The sequence below is a fragment of the Danio rerio genome, chromosome 3, assembly GCF_052040795.2.
Source record: "Danio rerio strain M-AB ecotype USA chromosome 3, GRCz13ab, whole genome shotgun sequence".
NCBI classification, from domain to species: domain Eukaryota; kingdom Metazoa; phylum Chordata; class Actinopteri; order Cypriniformes; family Danionidae; genus Danio; species Danio rerio.
The window spans coordinates 4,399,529-4,427,323 of record NC_141023.1 but is presented as its reverse complement, the minus strand read 5'-3'; the positions used below and the strand labels follow the sequence as shown (position 1 = coordinate 4,427,323).

Sequence of the window (27,795 nt, the reverse complement as noted above, 5' to 3'; positions counted from 1 at the left end):
GTGATGTTAAACAAGAACACGAGGACACAAGATCACTGAACAACACAAATTAAGAAACAGATTTTCTCGACAAAAGCCAAAACAAAGTTACTTGAGCTTGAACTGAAAATGGCTTCACTGAAAGTTTCCGTTGAAGATATTTCTTGTTCTGTGTGCTGTGAAATCTTCAAGGATCCTGTTATTTTATCCTGCTGTCACAGTTTCTGTAGAGAGTGTCTTCAGCAGTTCTGGAGAATTAAGGGCACTCGGGGAGTGTGCTCTCTGCAGGAGGAGATCCTCGAAAGATGATCCTCCGATTAATCTTGTGTTAAGCAACTTGTGTGAATCATTTCATAAGGAGAGAAAAGAGAAACGTTCATCAGGATCAGAGGAGACGTGCAGTTTACATGGTGAGAAACTCAAGCTCTTCTGTCTGGAGGACAACAAGCCTGTGTGTTTGGTGTGTAGAGACTCACAACAACACGACCAGCACACATTCAGACCCATCGGCGAAGTGGTGCCTGCTTTTAAGGTAAGACAAATGTTTCATGTTTTACATGTAACGCAACCATAAACCTCAATAACAGTAGGCCTGTATTGATGCAGTATTTCTTTCTGCCGTTTTAATCCTCTTTACTTACCTCTTTACTTTGCTTCCAAAATTAATAATAAATAGTTGATCATCAAATGAAAAATAAAACATGAATCACTGGCTCTTTTAAATGAGTAAAGGTTTTTCTACTGTAGATGAGTCTCCTCTGCCATTATGACTCTCCGTTCTTTGTAACCTTATATGCATTTCAATAATTAGCTTCCTCCTTTCACTTTTGCTTTGTGTGTTTCTGCTCACGGTCTGTGCTTTGATTTATCATGGTGTATTTCACTGCGTCTTCTAGTGTTCATGAGTGAGCACTGCAGCTGGAAAACGAAATTAAAATAATCAGCATTCATGACTGTGTCAGCACTGATGGTTGAGAATGGTTGTGTTGACATAAGCTCCAGTGTTATCCAGTATTACTATCTTATCTTTTAGCGAACGCTCTGCTAGTATTAGTAAGGTGTCAGAGCTGTCAACTGATACTGCTGGTGAGATAAATCTGCTGGTGACGAGGAGGACAGACAGAACTAGTAGGCCCAAACCTATTTTAAGGGTCTGCTGGGAACGTCTTGCTGAACCAGTTGTCAGGGGGATTTTTATCTTTCGCTTCCAGAAGAAATTTGAGCAGACCTGAGGCTGGAGCCGAGCTGCTGTTGTGTGTACAACTCTTGCCAGGTGATGGTAAAGGCACCAAAATGAAAAGACGTAAGCATATCACGGCCATTCTGCTTGTACTGAATTTATTGTTTTGTTACCAAAATACAGAGAGCCACCCCTGCTGAAAAATCCAGCTTAAACCAACCTAAGCTGGTTGGCTGGTTTTAGCTGGTCGACCAGGCTGGTTTTAGAGGGGTTTTGGCCATTTCCAGCCTGGTCTTTGCTGGTCAGGCTGGGAGATAACCAGCTTGACCAGCCTGGCCAGGCTGGGAGCCCAGCCAAAACCAGCTATGTCCAGCTTAAACCAGGCTGGTCAAGCTGGTTTTAGCTGGATTTAGCTGGTCATTTTCCAGCCCGACCAGCTAAGACCAGGCTGGAAATGGCTGGAAACCAGCCTGGAAATGGCCAAAACCCCTCTAAAACCAGCCTGGTCAACCAGCCTAGGCTGGTTTAAGCTGGATTTTTCAGCAGGGACTTGCATCTATCTGACACACACAAAAAATATTTAAAATGTCCAGAACATAGTTTTTGTAGGAGACTAGCAGAGATTATCAACAGGGCTTGACATTAAGTTTTTTGAACACCAGCCAATGTGGCTAAAAGCTTTCCAACATTACTAGCCACTCGCCATTTTTACTAGCCACAATTTCTTGTTGGGAAAATATATTTTATATGCATAAATATGACTTTGACGTGCTAAAATACTTGTTATGTCCACATGCCTCCTCATTCATTTCATTTTTTGAGTGTGCTTGCTCAATGAGCATGGGCAAGTGGGCCAGGGTTTCATATTACAATTGGTTTTTATTTCACATGACTGTTCAGAGCTCAAAATTAAGGATTTACCAAATTTTTCTCTGACCACACTAAAAATAAGTAATTAATTATTTCTTAGGCACAGCTTTTAAATGTGTCAAACAAGCAAAATATAGCTATATACTATAATTATTTAACAAGACATTTCTTAAAAAAAAACAATTTTCATTTAAAAAATAATTATTGTCATGTATCTAAAATATGCACAGTAATCCTGGCCTAAGGTTCCAGATCACCAGTTACCTACACACAAATGGGAAGTTAAAATCCCATTAAATCAATGTTATTGTAAAAAAATTATTATTAAACCATATTAACAAAAATAACTGTAAGCGAAAGAAAGCAGGTGACAAACATAGCGTGAGTGATAATGAGATGATCACATGCACACAGTTAACGATAGACCTATTAATAATCTGTTCAAATAATGGTTCTAGCGAAAGCCACCGGTGGTGCTTAAAAAAAGACAAATCTAGAGCTCTTGAAAGCAGCAAGACTGTGGGTGCATGAGCATAATTTTTTTTCTAAAGTTTGTTGAACAGTTGGCGGTTCACTTCAGTTATTTGGTATGATTGCATTCATATAAGAAGTAAACCGTATGAGAGTTCTCACGAACTGTACCCCAGACCACCTCTTTCAGGTGGACTCGGGTATAGTTTGGAGGTGAGCACCTGAGTTCTGAAGGCAACGTTCACCCTAGCTAAACATATCAAACTCTGACATCAAATGAACCTGGGTGTGGATCAAATGTGCTAGTGTGAAAGCAGTGCCACTACAACATTGCATTGAGGTCTGGGAGAGGGCCTCTGGACTGGGCAACTGAGGTGGTGGTTCCAACTTTTAGGAACAGGGACTCCCTGGATAAGTCCATTTCAGGATACTGGAGAGGAGGGTCCAGCTGTTGGTTGAACCTTGGATTGAAGAGGAACAATGCGGATTTTGTCCAGGCAGTGGGACCCTGCACCAGCTATATACCTTTATTAGTGTGCTCGAGGGTTCATGGGAGTTTTACTGACCTGTCCACATGTGTTTTGCATTCGACCATGTCCTTCAGGCCATGGATTTATGTAGTCAGAGGCACTCTGTGCTGTCCGGTCCCTGTATGAACAGAGCAGCAGATTGGTTTGCATTGCAGGTGCAAAGTCATACTTGTTCCCAGCGCATGTAAGATTCTGTCAGGGCTGCCGGTTCTGTTTAGGGATGTTCATTTCAGGTAATTTTGCCAACCGATAAGCACGCATCATTAATTAAAAATTAACCGTTAACAATAACATCAAATATTATTTAATGAAAACTGACTTTTATATTTTGTGTCTGACACATTAAATATTGCGTTTTAAAATACTGATTTATTTGAACATACGAACATGTTAATAACAGGACATAACAACAGATCATCTTCACGCACCTGCAGCGTTTCCATCAGCAGAGAAAACAGAATAAACTAAATAAAAAGAATAAAATTAACAGCCGTGTCCTAGATATTTTTCATTTAAATGACAAATTTAGATTACAAAACGAAAACACTGACTGATCCCATTAAAGAACTGTCAGGCTGTTTATTCATCCAACCTTGTTTTTTTATTTGTCTTCCGTCAAATAAAAATAGCAGCTACCTCAAATCGATCCATGGAAAATATGCATTTAATTTATGACCCGTTATACTGTTATTATTACATTCCAAAACCTTTTTACATTTCTAATAGAAATCATTATTTGAAAGATTGTGTCTTGAGCGTCTGGTTTTACTTTCTGAGCTTCTGTGCCTTTTTTCTTCACACACTCGGGTTCATGTGCGCGCTGCGAGTGATGAAAGACAATGACAGGGCTCATATGTTGACTTTTTGTGAACAGTTTTGTTGTCTTAATATGATGTTGCATTAATTTGCATACATGTTTTATAAGCTGTAAAATGAAAGCCTCAGCTGCATTTATACTTTCGTCTGGCGCCACCTCACGGAACAGAAGAGGCTTTTATACTTGCCGTGTTCGCTGTTGTGATATTCTTTAAAACGACAGTGGGCGGTCAAAAGAAACTGACTGTAAAATCAGACAATTTAACTACGTCATATCATTTAAGATTATTCAATATTTTTAAATTAATTATTTTTATTATTTCTGTGTATTATTTTGATGATTATAAGGATTTTTATAAACATTCAAGATTAATCTTAAATCAAACTTTGATGCATCACTTGCTTTTGTTCATATCTCGGACAGTTCTACCTATTATAATTCATTAAAATATTAATGACAACAGAACATGGGCTGCTTTACAAATATATTTTCATTATGGAAAGAATAAAAGCAAAAAGTACACTTACTAAAAATACTGACTTTTTTTATTTTTATTTTGCCCACTCAACACTTCACACATTACTGGTTGATTAGTATAAGCTAAAAGGAAATAATGGTCCAACATTCCTGACCGTTATCACCAATAAAGCCTAGAAAAACAGGCATCAATATATTGTAAACCGACAGGTTCAAACATTCCTTTCCAGTTATCAAAGAATTAATTCTGTGACTTCATTATAGTTTTGTAACTATTAAATTGTTTTAAATTCAAAATTAAACAATTACATCAGTGTTAAACCCATGACTAGTGGAAAAACATATTTTTGTAATTGTTGTCTCCTCTTTTGGCTTTAACAAACTTATCCTTCAGGTTTTAACAAACCTTTTAACAAAAACTTTCCTCCTTTCCCATAACTGTTGCAATTTCTAGCCAAGAATTATTGGTCATCTCATTATCTCTTTGATCCCGGATCATAAAGGTGTCTGTACAGTCGTACTGTTTTAGACAAAATCTCTTCAGAGTGTTTTATATTCATCTCAAATCAAATGCGGCACAGCGCAAACTGATCACTCGAGTCTCAAAAAAAACATGCACTTCGGCAGCCGAACTCATGTCGCGCACCCAAAGCAAACTCCCGCAAACTCCACGATGACATCACATTCACCACGTGCACTCAAGCGAACTAGCGGACACTATACGACCATCTTTAAACGCCTCTCGGTCAGTATACTCAGGCATTCTGTTTGAATGGGGACACATCAAATTCTCCAAAACTACTTACCAAGCTCACGATTACATTTCATATTACAAAAAAACAATAAAATTAAACAACAGTTGTCGAATTAGTTTCATTTCTGAATAGTTGCATCACACAAAATCTGCAGAACCTCACGTCTGGTCTGAGCTCCTTCCCCGGAGAATTGTCATTCTATCGCGTTTGCTGATTGGCTTCTGTATGACAAGGCGGGCTTTAGTTGCCATATAGCGATCACTGATTGGCTCCTGTACTAGAAGTTGGGGCCTTATTCGCCATATTGACCATTACACTGTTCCCTATTCAAAAGTATACGAGTGACATGTCTTGAGTATTCTATAGTCTTTGATATAAACCAGGCTTAAGCAGCGCATAAAATGCTTGCGGCCGTTACCATTCAAAAGATGCGCCTCTCAACACAAAAAGCGCGTTCGCTGTGATCAGCCCCTTATGCAACCAAACTTTAAATGTAAAAACCAAAACTTAAAAATGTATGAAATAATATTTTAATAATTTAACTGATACCATTAATCGATTATAAACGCAGACTTTCGGTTAACAGTTAATCGATTATTTTGAGCATCCCTAGTTCTGTCCATTATTTTGATTGACAGAATTTTGAGGCCTTGAGCCAGAGGGGATTAAATTTAATTCACCTTTATTTGTAAATGCTTTTACAATGTAGATTGTGTCAAAGCAGCTTCACATAAAAGATCAGTGTAGTTCAGTTTTCTGAGTTTATGTTCAGTTTAGTTTAGCTCAGTTCAGTGTGGTTTAATAATCACTACTGAGAGTCCAAACACTGAAGAGCAAATCCATCAATGTGCAGCTCTACAGATCCTGAGTCATGCAAGCCAGTGGCGACAGCGGCTAGAAAAATGTTTCACCAATTGGTGAAAGTGAAGAATTAAAAACCTCGAGAGAAACCAGACTCAGTTGGGCACGACCATTTCTCCTCTGGTCAAACGTCTTGTGCAGAGCTGCAGTCAAGGCGCCAGAGGCTGGAGAATGCTGGATGTCAGAATGACTCATCTGTCCCTGGAGCGTCACAGGAATCAGTCTCATGCTCTCCAGTGGCCATGACCACCACAGCAGCTGCTCAGGATATGGCCTGGTCCAAGATATGGAAACCTTGGGATCATCTCGTCGCTGGTCTTGGATCGAATCAGTGGCGGTGCATAGTCTAAGGACCTCGGGATGAGTATCCCCAGGTGGAAATATAGAAAAAAAGAGAATAATTAGTGTAGCTGCTGTTCATAGTGTATATAAACGAGATGCAGAAACCTGCGTGGAGCACAGTCATGCACCATACCGCTATGTAATGCACTGAGTGTTTGTTTTACTAAAAAGATAGGTTTTTAAGCTAATTTTGAACTGGGAGAGTGTGTCTGAGCCTCGGACGTTATCAAGAAGGCTATTCCAGAGTTTAGGAGCCATAAAGAAGAAGGCTCGACCTCCTTTACTCGACTTTGCTATTATAGGTACTACCAGAAGCCCTGAGATTTGAGATCCTAAAGAGCAAATTGGATTGTAGCGAGACAGAAGGTTGGTTAGATAAACAGGGGCTAGATTATTTAAGGCTATAGGTAAAAAGTAATATTTTAAATTCAATACGAAACTTAACAAGCAGCCAGTGTAAGGAGGATAACATTGGGGTGATATGATCATATTTTCTAGACCTGGTAAGAACTCTGGCAGCTGCATTTTTTACTTGCTGAAGTTTGTTAATACAGGGTCCCCGCGGGGTCTTAAAAAGTCTAAAACTTAAAAATCGAAATTTAAGGCTTTAAAAAGACTTAAATTCACTGTTCTAGGTCTTAAATATTTTTGCACAGGTCTTACTTTTGCGATGTCCATGTAACGCTACATCTAATGCTCATTTAAATTCTTTTTTTGTTGTTGCTGCTAGGTTTTTGGGGTGTTGTAGTTCTTTATTTCACTAGTCCAATTGTAATTTGCGGTATTACAACTACAAAAAGGTCAACTTGCAATAGCTAATCAGCTTTCTATTATTGAACTCGTTGCGCACGGCGAATGTGACATCATCGATGTGTTTGAGGAAGTTCGCTTTGAGTGCGCATGACATGATTTCGGCTGGCACAGTATGCCGTTATTTCACTGACAAATGTCGTAAGCGCAGTTTTAAAAGTCGGGAGCGCTGTAATACAAAAGAGCAAATCTCTGCTCACACGCTGGTTTCCTCTGTTCGTGGACAAAACTGCTCGCAAGCTCTTAAAACACTGGCTGCTCACGTGCGAATGATCTGCTCTCGCTCCGTCAGACTCTGTTCGTGCTTTTGCTCTCCAGAGATGCTTCAGCATACTGTAGTATTAAGAATAGTGAACTGATAAAATGAAATACAGTGTAGTTTTACTACAGTAAAGTGTGGTGAATTGTAGAAGAATATACTCTATATTGTAAAAAAAACTAAAGCACTGGGTAGTTTGTTTATAATACACTTGTTGTGTTACCATAGCAACTATAGTATTACCACAACAGATTAATTGAAGCACTTTACTGTACTTTACAAAACACTATACAGCAGAGACTAGTTCACTTTATTTTAGTGATAAAATGGGATTGATAGTGAGATTTATTTAAAGAGTAAATAATACAGTGGGCTATAATACCTTATCAAGTCTTTCCCTATTTTCTATCACTGTTACATTTCTGCTTGTGTTAGTTTTATTTAAATGTTGTTGTTGTTTTTTTGTTGTTTTTTTATTAGTATGGTGATTAGGCAATGGATGATTAGGCAAGGCAAGTTTATTTATATAGCACATTTCGTACACAGTGGCATTTTAAAGTGCTTTACATAAACAAGAATAAAAGAAACAAGTAAAATAAAAATAAAAACAAATAATAAAAATGATGGACACAGCACAATATAATAAATGTTTTTAAAATAAAACTATTATCTGTGTCTTTAAGTGTTTGTAACTGGAAATATCTCATCATATAACATACAGCCAAAAATGTGATGTTTTATCAGATTAAACATGTAATACGCAAATCTATTTTAGTATTTTGGTTATTGGTAAGAAATAGTGTACTAATATAAATCATCAAAAAAGCACGAAAGGAAGAGGGAACAGTGTACTGAGAGCGCGCAAGGAAATGTGTGTGTGAGCAGTGCGTATTTGAGAGTGAGAAAATTTGCATGTGAGCAGCGTAATATATTTGAGAGCTCGCACACAGTTTTGTCCACAAACAAAGAAAATCTGTGCATGAGAAAAGAGATTCGCTCGCTCGTATTACATGAATGCACTTTTGACTTGAAATACTGCGCTCACGACATTTGTCAGTAAAAAAACGCCATAGCGGAGCTAATGAAATTTTTTTAGACTCAGGCGAACAGTTCGCACCGCGCCGCATTTGATTTGAGTTGAATTTGAAACCCTTTGAAGAGATTTTGTCTGAAACAGGTACGTCTGTCTGTACGGACATCTTTATGATCCATCATTGTGTGATCATGAATGCCAATGAATGCCAACTGAGTTGGCAGCATAAGCTTGCGCACCAGAAGCTTGTTGCCAATTAGCTCTGCATATAAGCACTGGGAAAGCAAGGAAACGCCATCCTTTGAAGCTGAAGAGAATGACAATTACAGCTAAGGAACAATAATTATGGCGATGCTATATAGCATTTCCGTTCCCCTCCTCGGGGAACGAGGGTTACTTTAGTAACCAGAGCGTTGCCCTTCGGTTGGGAACTTCAATGTTACTATTGGATTTTAATCCACGAATGGGGAAATGTCTGGAAAACGCCATAATGACTGCACCTTACCTTCGCCTCCGATGAAAGGATAGCCAGGCATAGCGTGAGCGCTCCTGCATCAGAGAGAGGCGCGGTCTTCCAACGTGATCCCTGGCCCTTACTTATCCCACTTCAAAGAAGATTTTTTGATTTAGATTTATTTTTTGGGAGTCGCCAGTGTCTAGATAATTTCTTGGAAAATACAACAGTAAAAGCGTGCAGTCCCGATAGGGAGGACGCTGCGGAGGCCACCTGCTACCCAATAGGAAGATATGATGGCAAAATATATGGACTAGCCCTCAGAAGAGGGAGTACACACATAATAAGATGGTTAGCAGAGAGGGAAGACATGTGTCCGCCCGTGAGGGGGGACTGCACCGTGACTGAATAAGCATATGGAATCGCCTAGTGCCTAGACCTACAACAAAATGGTCCAGCAAGTGACTCCTCCACTGAGTCAGTGCTGGGGGCCTCAGAGGAATCTGCAGGGCTCACCTGACGGGGAACTTTACTGACAGATGAAAAAGCACACGTATCTCCGTGTTAGGGAGAATGGCGCAGCAAGTGTGTTTCAACACCTTAACCGAGTTATTTCCTCAATTACCAAGGGTTACCTAATACCCTTGAGGAAACCGGCTCCACTCGCAGATTGTAAAACCTTGCAAATGTATTAGGTGTCGCCCAGCCCACAGCTCTACAGATGTTTGTAAGAGAGGCGCCGTGTACACGCGGCCAAAGGGATGCAATTCTCCGAGTGGAGTGCACATGCACTTTCGGGGGACAAGGCTTGCCCTGGCTCAGGTAGGCGAGAGAGATGGCATCCACTATCCAGTGGGCACTTCCCTGCTGCCAACCGCCATAGCAGACGAAGAGCAGCTCAGATGATCTACAGCTCTGAGTGCGGTCCAGATAAATACGCAAAGCGCGAACTGGACAAAGTACTGAAAGGGCTTGGTCTGCTTCCTCCGAGGGCAGCGCTTGCAGGCTCACTACCTGGTCTTTAAACGGTGTGGTAGGAACCTTGGGCACATATCCCGGGCGGGGTCTCAGGACATTATGAGTGTAAGCCAGCCCGAATTACAGGCATGAGTCACTGACCGAAAAATGCCTCCAGGTCCCCGACCCTCTAATCGATATCAATGCGATCAGCAGAGCTGTCTTCAGGGACAAAAATCTTAAAGATACTGAGTCAAGGATTAAAGGGATCTGACGCAGGGTCTTGAGAATGAGGGCGAGATATGTCATATGCGTTGATATGCCAACGCAACTGGGTTCCTTTCCACAGGCCATGCAGCAAACAGCCTCCCAGCCCGTGCTGGAAGCATCTGTTAAAACAACAACATGACTGGACGCCTGTCCTAGAGGCACTCCGGCCTGCAGGAACAAGGGGTCGTTCCTTAACAGTGACTCGGTGTGTGCCCACATGCCATGCGCGTCTGGAGACTCGATCGTGAAGCAAGTGCTGGAGTGGTCTCATATGGAGTAATCGAGCGGTGTGACGGTTGCTGTGGATGCAATGTGACCCAGGAGCCTCTGAAATAATTTCAGTGGGACCTTTATTTTGCTGTCGAGCTCTCTCAGACAGTTCAGCATCAGCTGCGCGCGCTCTCCGGAGAGGCGTGCTGCCATGGTGACCGAGTCCAGCTCCAGCCCGAGAAAAGAGATCCTCTGCACAGGGGCGAGTTTGCTCTTTTCTCGGTTGACCTGAAACAGGTGGAGGTGCCAGAGCACCTTGTCTCTGTGCATAATCAATTGCTCTCGAGAGTGGGCTAAAGTCAGTTAGTCGTCGAGATAATTTAGTATGCAGATGCCTGCGAGCTTGAAGGGGCGCTAAGCCACCCTCCGCGAGCTTGGTGAGGACCCGCAAAGACAGAGACAGCCCGAAGGGGAGGACTTTGTATTGCCAAGCTCGACCTTCGAACGCGAACCGCAAAAACTGACGGTGGCGAGGAAAAATGGAGACATGGAAATACATGTCCTTTAGGTCTATTGCTGCAAACCATCCCAAGGATGAACGCACCGGAGGATATGCCTCTGCGTGAGCATTCTCAACGGCAGCTTGTGCAGACAGCGGTTCAAAACGCGCAGATCTAGGATTGGCCGTGACCCACCGCTCTTTTTGGGCATGATGAAGTACGGGCTGTAAAACCCACTCTCCATCTCGGCTGGAGGGACCGGCTCGATTGTATCCTTCGCCAGGAGGACAGCAATCTCCTCTCGCAAGACAGGGGCGGACAGGGGGCTGACCCTGGTGAAATACACACCCAGGCTGTTTCGCGAACTGATTCGCATAGCCGAGTTTGATTGTGCGTATGAGCCACCGCGAAGGGCTGGCCCGCTCTAACCAGGCAGGCAGAGCTCTCACTAATGGACTCATCGCTACAATCAACCAACAGTGGGGCAGCGCTGAGTGGGTGTGCTGATCTGGGAAGCGCGAGGGTCCCACGGAAGAGATGGAGGCAAGAGATTTGCTCTCACTCCGCACCCAAACTCTGAAGAGGGGGCTCGAGGGGTGGGAGAAAGGAGACCGTCCTCGCAGCACTCGTGAGCCACTGGCGAAATGCACTGAACCTGCGAGCTAGAAGCATATCATCTCAGACTGGCAGATTTTGGGAATTGGGGCCCGCCCCTCCAGCGCTCCTTCCTCCAGCGGGGAAAGAGCAAGTTTCCTCTCCTCCAGATGACCTGTCCCAGGGACGCTTCGCGGTCTGTTTACCGGACTTAGCGGCGCTCTGGGCAGGGGGGGCTGCCTGCTTTCGAGATGCTCGACGCGATCGCTTCACCGGAGGCGTGTGTGGGCGCAGGGCAGCTCTCGTAGGCGGGCGCCTTCGGTGAGGAGCAGCAGATATGGAAGGTTCGGCGGGCGGAGCGGGCTTACAGTCCCGCCGATAGGTGACAGTACCCATCGCATCAGACTGCTCTCTCACCGCCTTGAGTTTCTGGGTGAATTCACAGACGGTGTCGCCGAACAGGCCAGCTTGGGATATGGGGGAGTCAAGAAAGTCGACTTCGCGCATATTAGCCAAGTTTAGCCAGAGGTGGCGCTCCTGGACCACTAATGTGGACATCGTCCTCCCCAACGCACACGCAGCGGACTTGGTGGTCCGAAGAGCATAGTCAGTTGTGGTGGGAAGCTCATGTAACAAGCCTGGGTTGGACTCACCCTCGTGCAGCTCGGCCAGCGCCTGCGGTTGGTAGTGCTGGTAAGTGGCCATCGCGTGCAAGCCTGGTCCGCAGCCTTGTAAGCTCTAGCTTTGAGGGAGACAGATAACCTACAGGCTTTGGACAGGAGAAGAGGCGGACTCCGCAAGAAAAAGATTGACCGCAATCGTGCGCTTGACCTGAGGAATTGCCACATACCCCCTGGCCGCTCCACTGTCAAAAGTGGTGAGGGCGGAGGAACATGCAGCACGGGCAGAGAAAGGTGCCCTCCAAAACTGCGTGAGCCTACTGTGCACCTCCGGGAAGAAGGGGACGAGAGGCTTCGAAGGCTTAGCCCTCTGGTCCTCTACGTAGCACCCATCTAGTTGGTTCGACTGAGGAGCTGGGGGATAAACCATCTCCAACCCCACGGCCGAAGCAGCCTGGGAAAGCACGGCTGACATGTCTGTTTCAGGATCCGTTTTGACAGCGCTTACCTGCCCGAGGGGGGCGAGCGAGCCTGGATTCTCGCAAGACAATAAAGCCCACCCTCCAATGCAGCAGTGGACGTCGCCGGTCCCCGGTGTCATCGAACGTAAGGGCTACCATCTGGTACGACGGATCGCTTCCTCCGCTCGAAGCTTGGATGGAGTGCTTGGAGGAGCGGGCCCGGAGGCGACGGATAATCTCCCACTGAAACCCTCAGATCTGCCCGAGTGCCCGCTGCAGTGCAGGGGACAGCTAGGGTGGTTTGCCCTTTTGCAAAGGCTAGCCGCGATCTTAACTGCGCAACAGTCATGGCATCACAATGACGATATGAACTGCCCGGGAGCACCGCATTAACATGCTGGACCTTTAGAAATGCAGTGCTAGTGCCCATCATCCGGGGACAGGAAACCACCGCATCCAGAAATGCACGGTTGGAGCGCCATCCTGAAAAGGACGTGCTGCACGACTGTGTTGCTCTTTTTGTGAAGTTGCAACTTTATACGCACCACTCTGGAGGACCGGACCCAAAGACCTAATAGCGAGATGCACTCTTGTTCAGCAGCTAGGAGTAAATCGTTGGTTATTTTCACTAATGCGGTTTCTGTACTGTTTCCCAGAGATGGGTAGCGGTTGGAAGGGCATCTGCTGTGTAAAAACGTGCTGGATAAGTTGGCGGTTCATTCCGCTGTGGCATTCAAAATTCAAGATTGATGAAGGGACTAAGCTGAAGGGAAAATGAATGAATGAATTAATGAATGAATGAGTTTTTGTACTGTGATGAGGCCTGAAACCTGACTGGAACACTTCAAAAACATTGGATCTGGTTTGGGGACCAACCATAGGACTTCATCATTAGATGAGGTTGTCCTGTTGGCTTCATCAAACATTGACCTTCAGCATGCACTGGGACAGTTGCTGCCGAGTGTGAATTGTGATGAAAATTAGTTCGGAGACCATGGTGCTCAACTGGAAAAAGTAACCGGCTATCTAAGGTCAGGAGAGTCCTTACCACAGCTAGATTGACAATGTCTCCCTGCTTGTTTGGGAAGGCCTCGAGATCATGCCGGAAGAGTTGGAGAAAATGACTGGGAGTGTGAATTCTAGGTTTTCTCTTGAGACTGCTGCCCCCATGATCCAGCCCCAGAGTGGCTGAAGATTAATGGATAGATGGGGGCAAATACTTTTTCACAGTCCTGTATCTTGGTATTCTCTAATTTGTTCAGTGTTGTTGTTCTGTGTTTGCTTTTTTTCATTTCAGGAGGAGCTCAATACTGCACTGAAGCCTACACAAAAAAAGTTTAAACAAAAGAAAGAAATGAAAGTAGAGTTTGAGAAAACAGTTCAGCACATCACGGTAAGAAAATACAATAAAGAGTTGTTTTTATTCCCACTTTAATCACATATGCAAATATGATTATCTATTATATTAACTATAATTTATGATGGTTACTTATTTCATTGTGCTATATTTTGGGTATCTGAGTTTGTTTCCAATAATATTGATGAGAAATGTTGATGTGAGCTGATTTAGATAACTGAAGTGTCTCTGATTTTCTTTCAGGCTCAAGCCGATGACACCGAGCATCAGATTAAACATGAGTTTGAGAAGCTTCATCAGTTTCTCCGAGATGAAGAAGAAGCTACAATCACTGCACTGAGGGAGGAAGAGGAGCAGAAGAAGCAGATGATGAATGAGAAGCTGGAGGAGATCAACACACACATCTCAGCTCTTTCACACAAGGTCAGAGACGCAGAGGAGATGCTAAAAGCCAGTGACGTCTGCTTTATGAAAGAGTTTCCAGGCTCAGTGGAAAGGTGAGTGATCTGCTGATATCTCTGCACTCTCTGCTTCTGAAGCCAAAGCCACTGCAGTTCTGACTCCTGAATGTTCTTCCAGAGTCCAGATCTCACAGCCGGATCCACAGACGCCTTCTGGAGCTTTGATTAATGTGTCTCAGTACTTGGGGAACCTGCAGTACAAAGTCTGGAAGAAGATGCAGGACATCGTCCACTACAGTAAGAGTCCACACTACAGATCTGCACAGACAGTGTTCATGACACTAAAGCTTTAGACTTGATAGCTGCTCTGAATAAAAGTTTTTGTAACCTATTACAGAGTACACTAGCTCATAAACCCCCAGTACTGGGAAAACCTATACACTCTGGCATTTGCACACACACTCATACACTACGACCAGTTCTGTTCATGCAATTCACCTATAGCACATATCTTTGGACTTTGGTGGAAACTGAAGCACCCGGAAGATTAGCCCACAAATCCAAGGAGAATATGCAAACTCCACACAGAAATGTCTCCTGGCCCAGCCTTCACTGGAGTATTTCAAAGTTATGTCGATCAGCTCCTGGATGCAAGTTTGAAATGCTCCAGTGACCCTGTATCTGTGTTTGCACTTGGTGAACAGCGATTAACAGTGGGAAACTGATGACATTCGTGGCTAATCACGGTCATTTCTATTGAGCACATGAACACAATGGTCAATCATTGGTGTATAAGAATGTGCTCAACAGGGCTCAAATGTTGGACGTTTCTAAACTGTCAGCACTGATTGATACTCAACTCGATATTTTAGACAACCCTGCTACTAATAACACTGACAGTGATCAGAGAAAAATCTTAAAATCGTGCCATAATTATCTGTGTACAGTTCAGTCTTGGTGGCTATACAGTGTGAACAGTGCTCTTACACTTGGTCTGAGTTTCAGCTCATTGAGTTGAACTCATGTAAAGACATTGTTAGCCATTTAAAACCTTCAATCTGCACTCAGGACATTATCCCACCTTGTTTCTTTAAACAAGTTATGGATAGAATTGGTCCTGGTTTGCTACTGGTGATAAACAATTGTTTGTCTACTGGTTCCTTCCCTAATTATTCCTTCCCTAAATGTGGCGTAGTGACACCATATCTTAAAATCCAGCCCTTGATCCAGCCTCTTTCTCTAACTTTCTGCCTATTTTTAATCTTCCTTTTATTCAAAGATCTCTGTGAAAGTTGTTTGACTCAAATACAAAAATATTTAACTTAAAATTCTGTGCATGAGACATTTCAATCTGCTTGTAAAGCTTTAAACAGTATTGAATCTGCTCTTTTAAGAGTGTCAAGGCAACATTTTTACAGAAACTGATTCGGGGAAATCTATAGCGATAGTCTTATTAGATTTAGTTTCTGCTTTTGACTTGATTGACCACAAGGTCCTGTTGACACGTGTAGAGACAGCTGTGGGCCTTCATGACATTCCATTCTTATCTGACCAATAGATGTTTTAGTGTGCGCATTGGCCATCAATCCTCATCCAGTATTCCTCTCAACTATGGAGTTCCACAGGGATCAGTCCTTGGGCCTGTATTGTTCACCCTGTGTATGCGCCCCCTGGCTTCCATTTTTAATAAATATAAAGTTTCCTTACAGCTATATGCGGATGACACTATTTATATATATATGTATTTTCCTCTAAAACAAAAAGATGTAAATGGCTTAGAACCAGGGATTAACTTGTGCCAGATCCGGATCCAGTGCCTCTGAAATCTGATTTGGCATATCATTTTACCGATCTCCCTCCTCACCCATCCTCCTCCCCCGTCCGCTGTTCACTTTCACTTTGTTTCGCAACTCCCCAACCCTCTTCACTTTCGTCCGTGACAACCAACCCCCACCTCGCAACAACACCCCCTCCCCACCCCACACTCTCCACTTTTGTGCACAACAACTCTACATCCGCTGTTAGCATGCCGGATCCGTTACCCAGATCTGTTCCGGGACAGGAACATTTGGGTACAAAGAAAATCCTCTGTTAGATGTCAATGTGGGATCTTTGGCCCCACATATAGCCCAGTGTGCAAGAAATCAATTTGCTATGTTTGATGAAAACCTAAAATTTGATAAACAGATCAGTATTGTGGTAAAATCCTGCTTTTACCACCTCAGACAACTAAAGTCAAGCCATTTAAATCTCAAAGAAATTTTCAAACGGTGATTCATGCCTTCATAACAACACGTCTGGATTACTTTAACGCTCTCTATTTTGGTATTTCTCAGTCTTCTCTCTCTCGTCTGCAGTTGGTACACAATGCGGCTGCTAGACTACTCTATGGCACCCGCAAGTATGAGTCGGTAACTCTGATTCCCCTTCGGTTGGGGAACTTCAGTGCCATAAGTGGATGAAATCCACGATGGGAGGATTCGGATCAGAAGCCGCTTGTCTGAAAGAGTATTGAACGGGCCAATGAATGAATTAATTGGCAGCGTAAGCTTGCGCAGGTGCGCTGCATATGCAATTATCTCAGCATATAAGCTCACCTGATGCCAGCAGACGCTATCCTTCCTTTTCGCTTCAGAGACTTTCTGATCGAGTCGATGAGGGTTCCTCCTGCTGTGACCAGCGATTCTGAGCGAACGAGAGCATTCTCCCGGTCCAGAGTGTGTACACGCAGCGGCAGACGGTCGAGCTGGGTTTCTCCCTTGCCTGGCGTTCTTTGGGTCCGGTCCTCCAGAGCGGTGCTTATAAAGTTGCAAACTTCACAGAAAGAGCAACACAGTCGTGCAGCACGTCCTTTTCAGGACGGCGCTCCGACTGTGCGTTTCTGGATGCGGTGGTTTCCTGTCCTCGGATGATGGGCGCGGGCACTGCGTTACATGTCTGGGGGTCCAGCATGTTAATGCGCTGCTCGCGGGCAGTTCATGTCGTCATTGCGATGCCATGACTGTTGCGCAAGATCGCGGTTAGCCTTTGCAAAGGGCGAACCACCCCAGTTGTCCCCTGCTCTGCAGCGGGCACTCGGGCAGATCTGAGGGTTTCAGCGAGAGATAATCCGTCGCCCACGGGCCCGCGGACCTCCCGCTCCTCTAAGCGCTCCATCCAAGCTTCGGGCGGGGGAAGCGATCCGTCTAACAGATGGTAGCCCTTACGCCCGATGACACCGGAGACCAGATGTCCACCGCGGCATCGGAGGGTGGGCTTTCATTGTCCGATGATGATCCAGACCCGCTCGCCCCCTTCGGGCTGGTGAGCGCTGTCACTACGGATCCTGAAACGGACATGTTAGCCGTGCTTTCCCGGGCTGCTTCGGACCGACTAGAGGGGCGTTCCCTTCTTCCCGGAGGTGCACAGTAGGCTCACGCGGTCTTATAAAAAAAGCACTTTTTTCTGCTCGTGCTGCGTGTCCCTCCACCCTAACCACTCTTGACGGTGAAACAGCCAGGGGGTATGTGGCGATTCCTCAGGTTGAGTGCGCGATGGCGGTAAATCCGCGCGGCGCCTCTTCTTGGCGGGGTCCGCCTCGTCTCCCATCCAAAGCCTGTAAGTTATCTACCTCCCTCGGAGCTAGAGCTTACATAGCTGCGGGCCAGCATGCGATAGCCACCTACCAGCGCTACCAAGCGCAGGCGCTGGCCGAGCTGCACGAGGGTGGGTCCAACCCAGGCTTACGAGCTTCGCACCGCCGCCGACTTAGCTCTTCGGACTACTGAGTCCGCTGCATGTGCGTTGGGGAGGACGATGTCCACATTAGTGGTCCAGGAGCGCCACCCCTGGCTGATATGCGCAAAGTCGACAAAGTCCGCTTTCTTGACTTCCCCATATCCCCAGCCAGGTTCGGCGACACTATCTGTGAATTCACCCAGGAATTCAAGGCGGTGAGAGAGCAGTTGGTGGGTGATGTCTTATCGGCGGTCCGTAGCCCGCTCCGCCCGCCGTGCCATTCATACCTGCTCCTCGCCGAAGGCGCCCACCTACGAGAGCTGCTCCGCCCCCGCACACGCCTCCGGCGAAGCGAGCGCGTCGGGCACCTCGGAAGCAGGCAGCCCCCCTGCCCAGAACGCCGCTAAGTCCGGCAACGGACCGCGAAGCGCCCCTGGGACAGGCCATCTGGAGAAGAGGGAACTTGCTCTTTCCCCGCTGGAGGGCGGGGCCCCATTTCCAATGGCACTTTTTACTGCCATGAAAATATCATGAGAGAGCACTTTTCCACTTCCCCGGATGTGACAGCCCGAAATCTGCCAGTCTGGGACGCTATGCTTTCTAGCTTGCAGATTCGGTGCGTTTCGCCAGTGGCTCACGAGCGCTGGGAGGACGGTCTCCTTTCTCCCACCCCTCGAGCCTCCCCTCCAGAGCTCGGGTTCGGAGTGAGAGCAAATATCTCACCTCCAGCTTTTCCGTGGGACCCGCGAGCTTCCCGGATCAGCACACCCACTCCGCGCTGCCCCACTGCTGGTACGTCAGCGATTGTAGCGATGAGTCCATTAGCGGGAGCTCTGCCTGCCTGGTTAGCGCGGGCCAGCTCTTCGCGGTGGCTCATACGCACAATCAGACTCGGCTATGCGATTCAGTTCGCGAAACGGCCCCCCAAGTCGCGGGTGTGTATTCACCAGGGTCAGCCCCCTGTCCGCCCCTGTCTTGCGAGAGGAGATTGCTGTCCTCCTGGCGAAGGATGCAATCGAGCTGCTCCCTCCAGCCGAGATGGAGAGCGGGTTTTACAGCCCACACTTCATCGTGCCCAAAAAGAGCGGTGGGTCACGGCCAATCCTAGATCTGCGCGTTTTGAACCGCTGCCTGCACAAGCTGCCGTTGAGAATGCTCACGCAGAAGCGCATCCTCCGGTGCGTTCGTCCTCTGGGTTGGTCTGCAGCATTAGACCTGATGGACACGTATTTCCATGTCTCCACTCTTCCTCGCCACCGTCAGTTTCTGCGGTTTGCGTTTGAAGGTCGAGCCTGGCAATACAAAGCCCTCCCCTTCGGGCTCTCTCTGTCTCCGCGGGTCCTCATCAAGCCCGCGGAGGGTGCCTCAGCGCCCCTTCGGCTCGCGGGCATCTGCATACTCGATTTCTTTACGACTGGCTGATTTTTGCCCTCTCTCGGAGCAATTGATTATGCACAGAGACAAAGTGCTCTGGCACTTCCACCTGTGGGGGTTTCAGGTCAACCGAGAAAAGAGCAAACTCGCCCCCGTGCAGAGGATCTCTTCTCTCGGGCTGGAGCTGGACTCGGTCCCATGGCAGCGCGCCTCTCCGGAGAGCGCGCTCAGCTGATGCTGTACTGTCTGAGAGAGCTCGACAGTAAAATAGTGGTCCCACTGAAACCATTTCAGAGGCTCCTGGGGCATATGGCATCCGCAGCCGCTTCATGCCACTCGGATTATTCTATATGAGACCACTTCAGCACTGGCTTCACGATCGAGTCCCCAGACGCGCATGGCACGCGCGCGCACACCGAGTCTCTGTTACTGCGCTGTGTCGCCGCGCCCTCAGCCCTTGGAGCGACCCCTCGTTCCTACAGGCCTGAGTGTCTCTAGAACAGGCGTCCAGTCTTGTTGTCGTTTCAGCAGACGCTTCCAACACGGGCTGGGGGGCTGTGCGTTGCGGGCATGCGGCTGCGGACCTGTGGAAAGGTACCCAGTTGCATTGGCATATCGCCTGGAGCTGTTGGCAGTGTTCCTCGCTCTCCACCGTTTTTTTCCGGTGCTTGAGCGGCAACACGTGCTGGTCAGGATGGACAGTACGGCGGCGGTGGCGTATATCAGCCGTATAGGGGGTATGCGCTCTCGCCGCATGTCTCAGCTCGCCCGCCGTCTGCTCCTCTGGAGTCATCCGCGGCTGAAATCGCTGCACGCCATTCATATTCAGGCAAGCTCAACCGTGCAGCCGATGCGCTCTCACGGCAGCCTGGAGAATGCGTCCTGGAGAATGGAGACTCCACCCCGAGTCTGTTCAGCTGATATGGGCGCGATTCGGGGAAGCCCAGATCGATCTGTTGCTTCCCCCGAGATCGCTCATTGCCAGTTGTTCTTTCCCTGATTGAGTGCTCTCGGCACGGATGCACTGGCTTACAGCTGGCCTCGGGGCACGCGCAAATACGCGTTTCCCCCAGTGAGCCTGCTCGCGCAGTTACTGTGCAAGGTCAGGGAGGACGAGGAACAGGTTGCTGGTTGCGCCCCTCTGGCTCAACCGGACCTGGATGTCAGAGCTCTCCCTCGCGATAGCCCTCCCCTGGCAGTCCCTTCGAGAGAGCACCTACTCTCTCAGGGACAGGGCACCACCTGGCACCCTCGCCGATCTTTGGAGATTTTTAGACGCGAGGAAGACTTAGGTAACCTCCAATTGCGGTGGCTAATACCGTCACTCGGGCTAGAGCCCCCTCCCTGAGCACGCCTATGCCCTGACGTGGAGTCTATTCACTGAATGGTGTGTCTCTCGCAGAGAAGACCCCCGTAATTTGCCAGATCAGCGTTGTGCTTTCTTTACACCGAGAGAAGTTGGAGAGCAGGCTGTCGCCCTCCACACTCAAGGTTACGTGGCTGCCATCTCCGCTCTCATGACGCGGTGGCTGGCAGCACCGTGGGAACGCATAGCCTCATCATCCGGTTCCTCAGGGACGTTAAGCGAATTAATCCACCCCGCCCCCTCTCATGCCCTCTTAGGATCTCGCCCTCGCTACACAAGCCGCGTCAGATCCCTTCGATCCTCGACTCAGTATCTTTCTGTCCCTAAGACAGCTTTGCTGGTCGCGTTGATATCGATTAGAGGGTCGGGGACCCGGAGGCATTTTTCGGTCAGTGACTCGTGCCTGTAATTGGGCTGGCTTTCTCTCACGTCCTGAGACCCCGCCCGCGATATGTGCCCAAGGTTCCTACCACTCCATTTTAATACAAGGTAGTGAGCCTGCAAGCGCTGCCCTCTTAGGAGGCAGACCCAGCCCTTCTTTATTGTCCAGTTCGCGTTTTGCGTATTATCCGGACCGCACTCAGAGTTTAGATCATCTGAGCAGCTCTTCGTCTGTTATAGCGGTCGGCAGCAGGGAAGTGCCGTACCGAAATAAGTTCCCACTAGATTGTGGATGCCTTTCTTTCACTATCAGAGCCAAGATGAGCCGCGTCCCCCGAGAGCGCGTGCGCACTCCACTCGGAGCTTCGCATCCTCTCGAGCGCGCGCACGCGGCGCCCCTCTAACAGACATCTGTAGAGCTGCGGGCTGGGTGACACCCAACACATTTGCAAGGTTTTACAATCTGCGAGTGGAGCCGGTTTCCTCAAGGGTATTAGGTAACCCTTGGTGATTAAGGAAACAATTCGGTAGGGTGTTGAAACACGCTTGCTGCGCCATTTTCCCTAACACGGAGATACGTGCGCCTTTTTATCCGTCAGTAAAGTTCCCCATCAGGTGAGCCCTGCAGATTCCTCCGTGGCCCCCAGCACTGACTCAGCGGAGGAGTCACTTGCTGGCCCACTACGTTGTAGGTCTGCCCGCTGGTCAGCCCGCGTTTTGGGTATAGGTGCCTGCTATGCGTGATCCCCACTAGGCGATCCCATATGCTCATTCCGCCACGGTTAAGTACCCCCCCTGGGTGGACCCGTGTCTTTCCTATCCGCTAACCACTCTTTTGCTATGCGTACTCCCCCTTTTAGGGCTAGTCCATATGTAATTTACGCCATCTCCCCCCCCCCCTTGGGTAACGGATGGCCTCCGCAGCGTCCTCCCTATCGGGACTGCACGCTTCCCAACGTACTGTCATATTCCTAGAATTATCTAGAAGCTCACGACTCCCAAAAAATATATCTAAATCCGTAAAACTTCTGTTGAAGTAGGATAAATTAGGGCCAGGGACACGTTGGAGGACCGCGCCTCCCATGATGTGGGTGCGTCACGCTTGCTTGACTATCTCCTCATCGGGGGCGTTGGTAAGGTGCAGTCATTATGGCGCTTTCCATACTTCTCCCATCGTGGATTTCATCCACTTATGGCACTGAAGTTCCCCAACTGAAGGGGAACGTTCGAGGTTACAGAAGTAACCCTTCGTTCCCCGAGGAGGGGAACGGAAGTGCCATACTCCGTCGCCATAATGACTGTCCCTTAGCTGTTTGAAAGTCTCTTCAGCTTAAAAAAAGGATAGCGTCTGCTGGCATCAGGTGAGCTTATATGCTGAGATAATTGCATATGCAGCGCACCTGCGCAAGCTTACGCTGCCAATTAATTCATTCATTGGCCCGTTTAATACTCTTTCAGACAAGCGGCTTCTGATCCGAATCCTCCCATTGTGGATTTCATCCACTTATGGCACTTCCGTTCCCCTCCTCGGGGAACGAAGGGTTACTTCTGTAACCTCGAACGTTTTAGCTGCACTTCACTGGTTACCCATTAAGTACAGAATTGATTATTAAATTTTATTATTTGTTTACAAAGCCTACAATAGTATTGCTCCTCAGTACCTTACTGACTTGCTTTATTCAGATACCCTTTCTCGATCATAGAGATCTTATGATCTCAACTTACTCACCGTGCCCAGAACATGCCTTTAAAAACGAGGTGATCAAGCGTTTGCTTTTTGCTGGACCTAAACTCTGGTGCACTCTACAAATTCACATTAGACTTCCCCCCTCCATTTCTGTGTTTACGTCTGTTTTAAAGACCTATCTATTCTCTCGCTTTTAATACTCCTTGATCACTGTTTTATTGCTTTTACTTGTTAAATGTTTCTTTTATATTCTGCTTCTCTGTCTTTAGTACTCCTATGTGCAGGACTTTGGTCAACCTTGATTGCTTTTAAACATTCTTTTTAAATAAATTTTGTGTTGTGCAGTAGTGTGAACATGAGAATAAAAGCAGCTGTTGATTGTGTTTCTTCAGCTCCTGTGATTCTGGACCCAAACACTGCTCATCCAAGTCTCACCATGTCTGATAATCTGACCAGCCTAAGAATGACTGAGGATGAACATTCATTGCCTGATAATCCAGAGAGGTTTGGTTGGTTTCCATGTGTTCTGGGTCCAGAGGGTTTTAGCTCAGGAAAACATAGCTGGAATGTGAAGGTAAAAGAGAGCCGATGCTGGCTTCTTGGAGCAATTACAGCGTCATACCAGGGGAAGAGAAAAGTTTTCTTTAACACTGATGTCTGGAGTGTGGGGTATCTGGACGTTAGTCAGGATGAGGAGAATGATGAGGAATTGAATAATGAAGATGATGATGGTAATGATAATGCAGCAGAGGATTCACCTGACTTAAATGTGGCCACTTGTTTTCATGTTAAGCAGGATCTTGAGAGTGTGAGAGTGGAGCTGGACTATGACAGAGGAACTGTGTGTTTCTCTGATCCTGTAACAGACACACATCTACACACATTCAGAGCCACCTTCACTGACTCCGTCCTTCCTTTCTTTTTTTCTCGTGACCCTCTGAGGATCCTCCCAGGTAAAGGTCTGTGAATGTTTCATGTGTAATTCTGGATCCTCCTGCTTTCATCATGTTTCACCATGTAATCAATAGCGCTGTGACAGTCACCGTGACAACCGCGTCACCGTACGTGATGTCATTCACTCTAAAACACAAATTTCCGTTATGCTGACAAGTATTACACTTCTGTTAGAGTATAGTGTTAGGTGCAATTCAGCAAGTTCAGCCTCGTTAAACCTAATGTTACATCGCCAATCTGGGAACATTTCGGATTCGTGGCAAACGAGAAAGGCGAATCAATAATTTGGATGAGGCTATTTGTAGGGCTTGTTTAAAAAAACAAGTGTTAAATTGACAAACAAGTTGAATCTTCAGAGCCATCTGCGGTCATATCACCCAGCCACTCATGACATGCGGAGCCAGCTCTGGTCATGTCATCCTCTGAACGCAAATCCACAGTTTCATATACAGTTTCCTCTTTTGTTTCTTCTTGAACAATAAATTATGGCTATAGCAGGCCCTGCGCCAGAATGTCATAACTGAGGGGGCATTTTAATCCCATAGCACTGGACCTAGTGACTGATTTTGGTCCTTCTTGGTCCTTTCATTTAGGCTATATTCACTTATTTATTACTTTGCATTACTGCCTAAGTTTCTGACTTAAGGCAGTAATATACTTTTTATAGTAATAATAAAATGCACAGTTTCGCTATTACCGATTTTATTAATAAAGGTTAGGCAACAAAACTGTTTACATTAATGCAGACAGATCATAGCTTCAGCACCAAACAAGTGGTTTAAATGATATGTTAGTCTCCTTATTTCTTTTCGTTCTATTTCAAATAATATAAATGTTTTCAGTTTTAGGTAAAGATGTCAAACTATGCCCACACATGCAAGCTAACCCATTATCATATAACCGGTAAATAAACCAAGTCATCATGCTTCATTACCCAACCAATATCAGCGTTAGGAAAAAGTTGTCACAATTGAACGTCATTTAAAAAATAGTAGCTATATGTATTACTCAGTTACATTTACGTCATTAGTGTAGAAAAACAGAGAGCCTTTCCACCTACCAGAATCGAGCCTTGTGGGACTCCACACGTCATGGGTGTCCACCTCGACCTATGTTCACCTATACTGACATGGTAACCTCTACCTTCAAGGTAAGATCTGAACCATTTGAGGACCATCCCAGACAGCCCAACCCAGTTTTCCAGCCTATCCAGAAGTATGCTGTGATCGACAGTGTCAAATGCAGCACTGAGATCGAGCAATACCAGCACTGTTATTTTACCTGAACCTGTATTTAGGCGTATATCATTGATTATCTTTATAAGAGCGCTCTCTGTACTGTGATGTGCTCTGAACCCAAATTGAAAATTGTCTAAACACCCCCTGAAGTTTAAGAACTTGTTAACCTGGTTAAAAACAACTTTTTCAATGATTTTGCCAATGAAAGGGAGATTTGAGATTGGCCTGTAATTGCTCAATAGGGTGTTATCCAGGTTGCTCTTCTTCAAGAGGGGTTTAACAACTGCAGTTTTAAGTGAGGTTGGAAAAATCCCTGATAGAAGTAAAACATTTACCACTTTTAGAAGATCCATTTCTAAACAGGTAAACACCGTTTTGAAGAATGATGTGGGGAGCGTGTCAAGACTGCAGGTTGATGTTTTCATAACTTGCACAGTCTCTTCTAAGATTTTGCCGTTAATTGCCATGAAATCAGACATAATTTCTGATTTCTTAAGTTGTGGTTGAGCTTGTTTGATATCGACACAACTTGACTGATTGGATGAGCTGATTGCCTTTCTGATATTATTAATCTTATCAGTGAAGAAATGAGCAAACTCATTACATTTGCTTTCAGAGAGGAGCTCACTGGGAATCCGACTGGGGGGGTTTGTGAGTCTCTCTATCATTGCAAAGAGTGTACGAGCATTATTTAAGTTGCTGTTTATAAGGCTTGAAAAGAAAGTCTGTCTAGCAGTGTTTAGTTCCATATTAAAGGCATGAAGACTGTCTTTATAGATATTATAATGGACTACTAGTTTCGTCTTTCTCCACATACGCTCAGCTTTTCTTTTCATCATTTGTACTCTCGGTGACCTTGTCCAAGATCCTTTTTGCCTGCCAGTCATCTTCTTGACTTTAACAGGAGCAAGGTCATTTATGACATTCTCAATTTTAGAATTGAACAAATCAAGGAGAGAATCAACAGAATCTGCAGATATACTTGGTGCTAGCGATATGGCCTTCATAAACTGCTCACTAGTGTTCTCATTTATGCATCTCTTTCTGACAGAGACAGATCTGTCTTTAATAGCTGGAGTGATCAATATATCAAAAAAGATACAGAAATGATCAGATAGTGCCACATCCTTAACAACAGTCGATGAAATGTGTAAACCCTTAGTTATAAGTAGATCAAGAGTGTGTCCACGATTGTGTGTGGGTCCTTGAACATGCTGAGTCAGATCAAAAGTGTTAAAAACAGTCATCAGTTCTTTTACAGCATTGATTTCTGGATTATCAATGTGAATATTAAAATCCCCAGCAATACTAAAATAATCATATTCAGATGTTACAATTGATAACAGCTTTGTAAAATCCTCAATAAAAGCTGGAGAATATTTTGGAGGTCTGTAGATAATGATCAGTAAGATACGTGGAGAACCTTTTAGTGCTATTCTCAGATATTCAAAAGACAGATAGTCACCAAAAGACACTTGTTTACACTCATACACATCTTTAAACAGGGCAGCGATGCCTCCATCTCTCCTATTAACTCTGCAAACACTCAAAAAGTCAAAATTTAAAGGAGCTGCTTCATTCAGAACTGCTGCGCTACAACTGTCATCTAGCCAAGTTTTAGTTAAACTAAAACTATAATATAAATGCCACTTTTGTTCAGATCAGTTTAATACAGGTCACTGCTGAAGGTACTGATCCGCCAATGCACAGCTCTGCCAGCCTCGTTAAGCAACCAAAACTTCACCAATTGCAAAAGTAAAGCCTGGATTTATGAGCAGACTGGTGAGGATTAGACCAGGTGTATTTGCAAGTTGAGACTGCATGCAGTGTTTTTAATGTGTACATCTAACCCCGGCCCTCACAGTGACGTCACTAGATCTAATGAGTGCATGTGTCTGAGATTGCATGTCTAATATTGCATGTACAAGTCTACAGCCAGATGCTCTTAGTTTTACTTTCTTTTAACATCTGTTTCTTTTAACATCTTTTAACAACTGCTGCGGGCCATTGCGTTTTACCCTCAATGTTAGATAATAGTAATAAATAAATTGTAATGCAGTGCTTCTTTCTCTGTGTGAGCCCTGCTTTATATTGTGGGTCTTATTCATCTTAACGCGTGTTATTTAAGTAGAAATCGGATTTAAAGGGGTAGCAGTGAGATGCTAAAAGTAGAGAGAATATGGTGGTCATACATGCTCGGTTAATAATAGGGCTTCGCTCTTTTAAGATCTCCTGTTTTACCCCTTTTTCAAGATATAAGAGAAGTCTTTAGTGTCTCCAGAATGTGTGTGTAAGGTTTCAGCTCAAAACAACCATCAGATCATTTATTATACCCTGCTGAATAAGTCAATTTTGGGGTCTGAGGAAATTGTAGCTGTTTTTGTTGCCTGTGCCTTTAAATGGAAATGAGCTGGTTCTGTTCCCGCCCACTGTTCCTACATCCATGTTTGTTACTTGTGCTGCGTCAAATCAGATAAACAGCAGTCGGTGACAGAGACAGACATGGATGAAGCAGAGATACAGTTTATAATGTTATTTGATGTATTTGTGGTGGAGTTTATTCAAGCCTTTCTGCAATGATGAGGCTCACAGTGCACACACACACATTTACAGTTTTTGCATGTTTACTTGCAACATTTGTAACAGGAGACCAGTTATTATACACTGCTATATGTATATCCGTTATGCTAATGAACAAAATAAACCAGATTTAATGTCAACAAACCAAGACTCCTGTTTGATTGAAGTATTCTCGTGTACTGAAAAAATATGCATCTGTAGTGATTCCAGCAGGTATGAATTACATTGAGATTTTACTGTCTTTTCTTTATTACAAACATGCACTGTTTTAAAAATGTTTTAAACTAGTA

The 27,795-nt window shown here is 45.5% G+C and overlaps 2 protein-coding genes across 3 annotated transcripts in view; both read left to right on the top strand.

Annotated features, from left to right (window-relative positions):
• Positions 1 to 27,795, top strand: part of engl (endoglin, like) — a 449,904-nt gene that overhangs the window by 379,695 nt on the left and 42,414 nt on the right. The gene's annotated exons all lie outside the window — the stretch shown is intronic.
• LOC147845437 (E3 ubiquitin-protein ligase TRIM35-like) lies at positions 84 to 27,643 on the top strand. Its single transcript, XM_087243794.1, has 5 exons — positions 84 to 511; positions 13,748 to 13,843; positions 14,051 to 14,304; positions 14,387 to 14,505; positions 23,126 to 27,643. The coding sequence occupies exons 2-5, from the start codon at positions 13,805 to 13,807 to the stop codon at positions 23,698 to 23,700; spliced, it is 987 nt and encodes a 328-aa protein (XP_087099920.1). The 5' UTR covers positions 84 to 511; positions 13,748 to 13,804; the 3' UTR covers positions 23,701 to 27,643.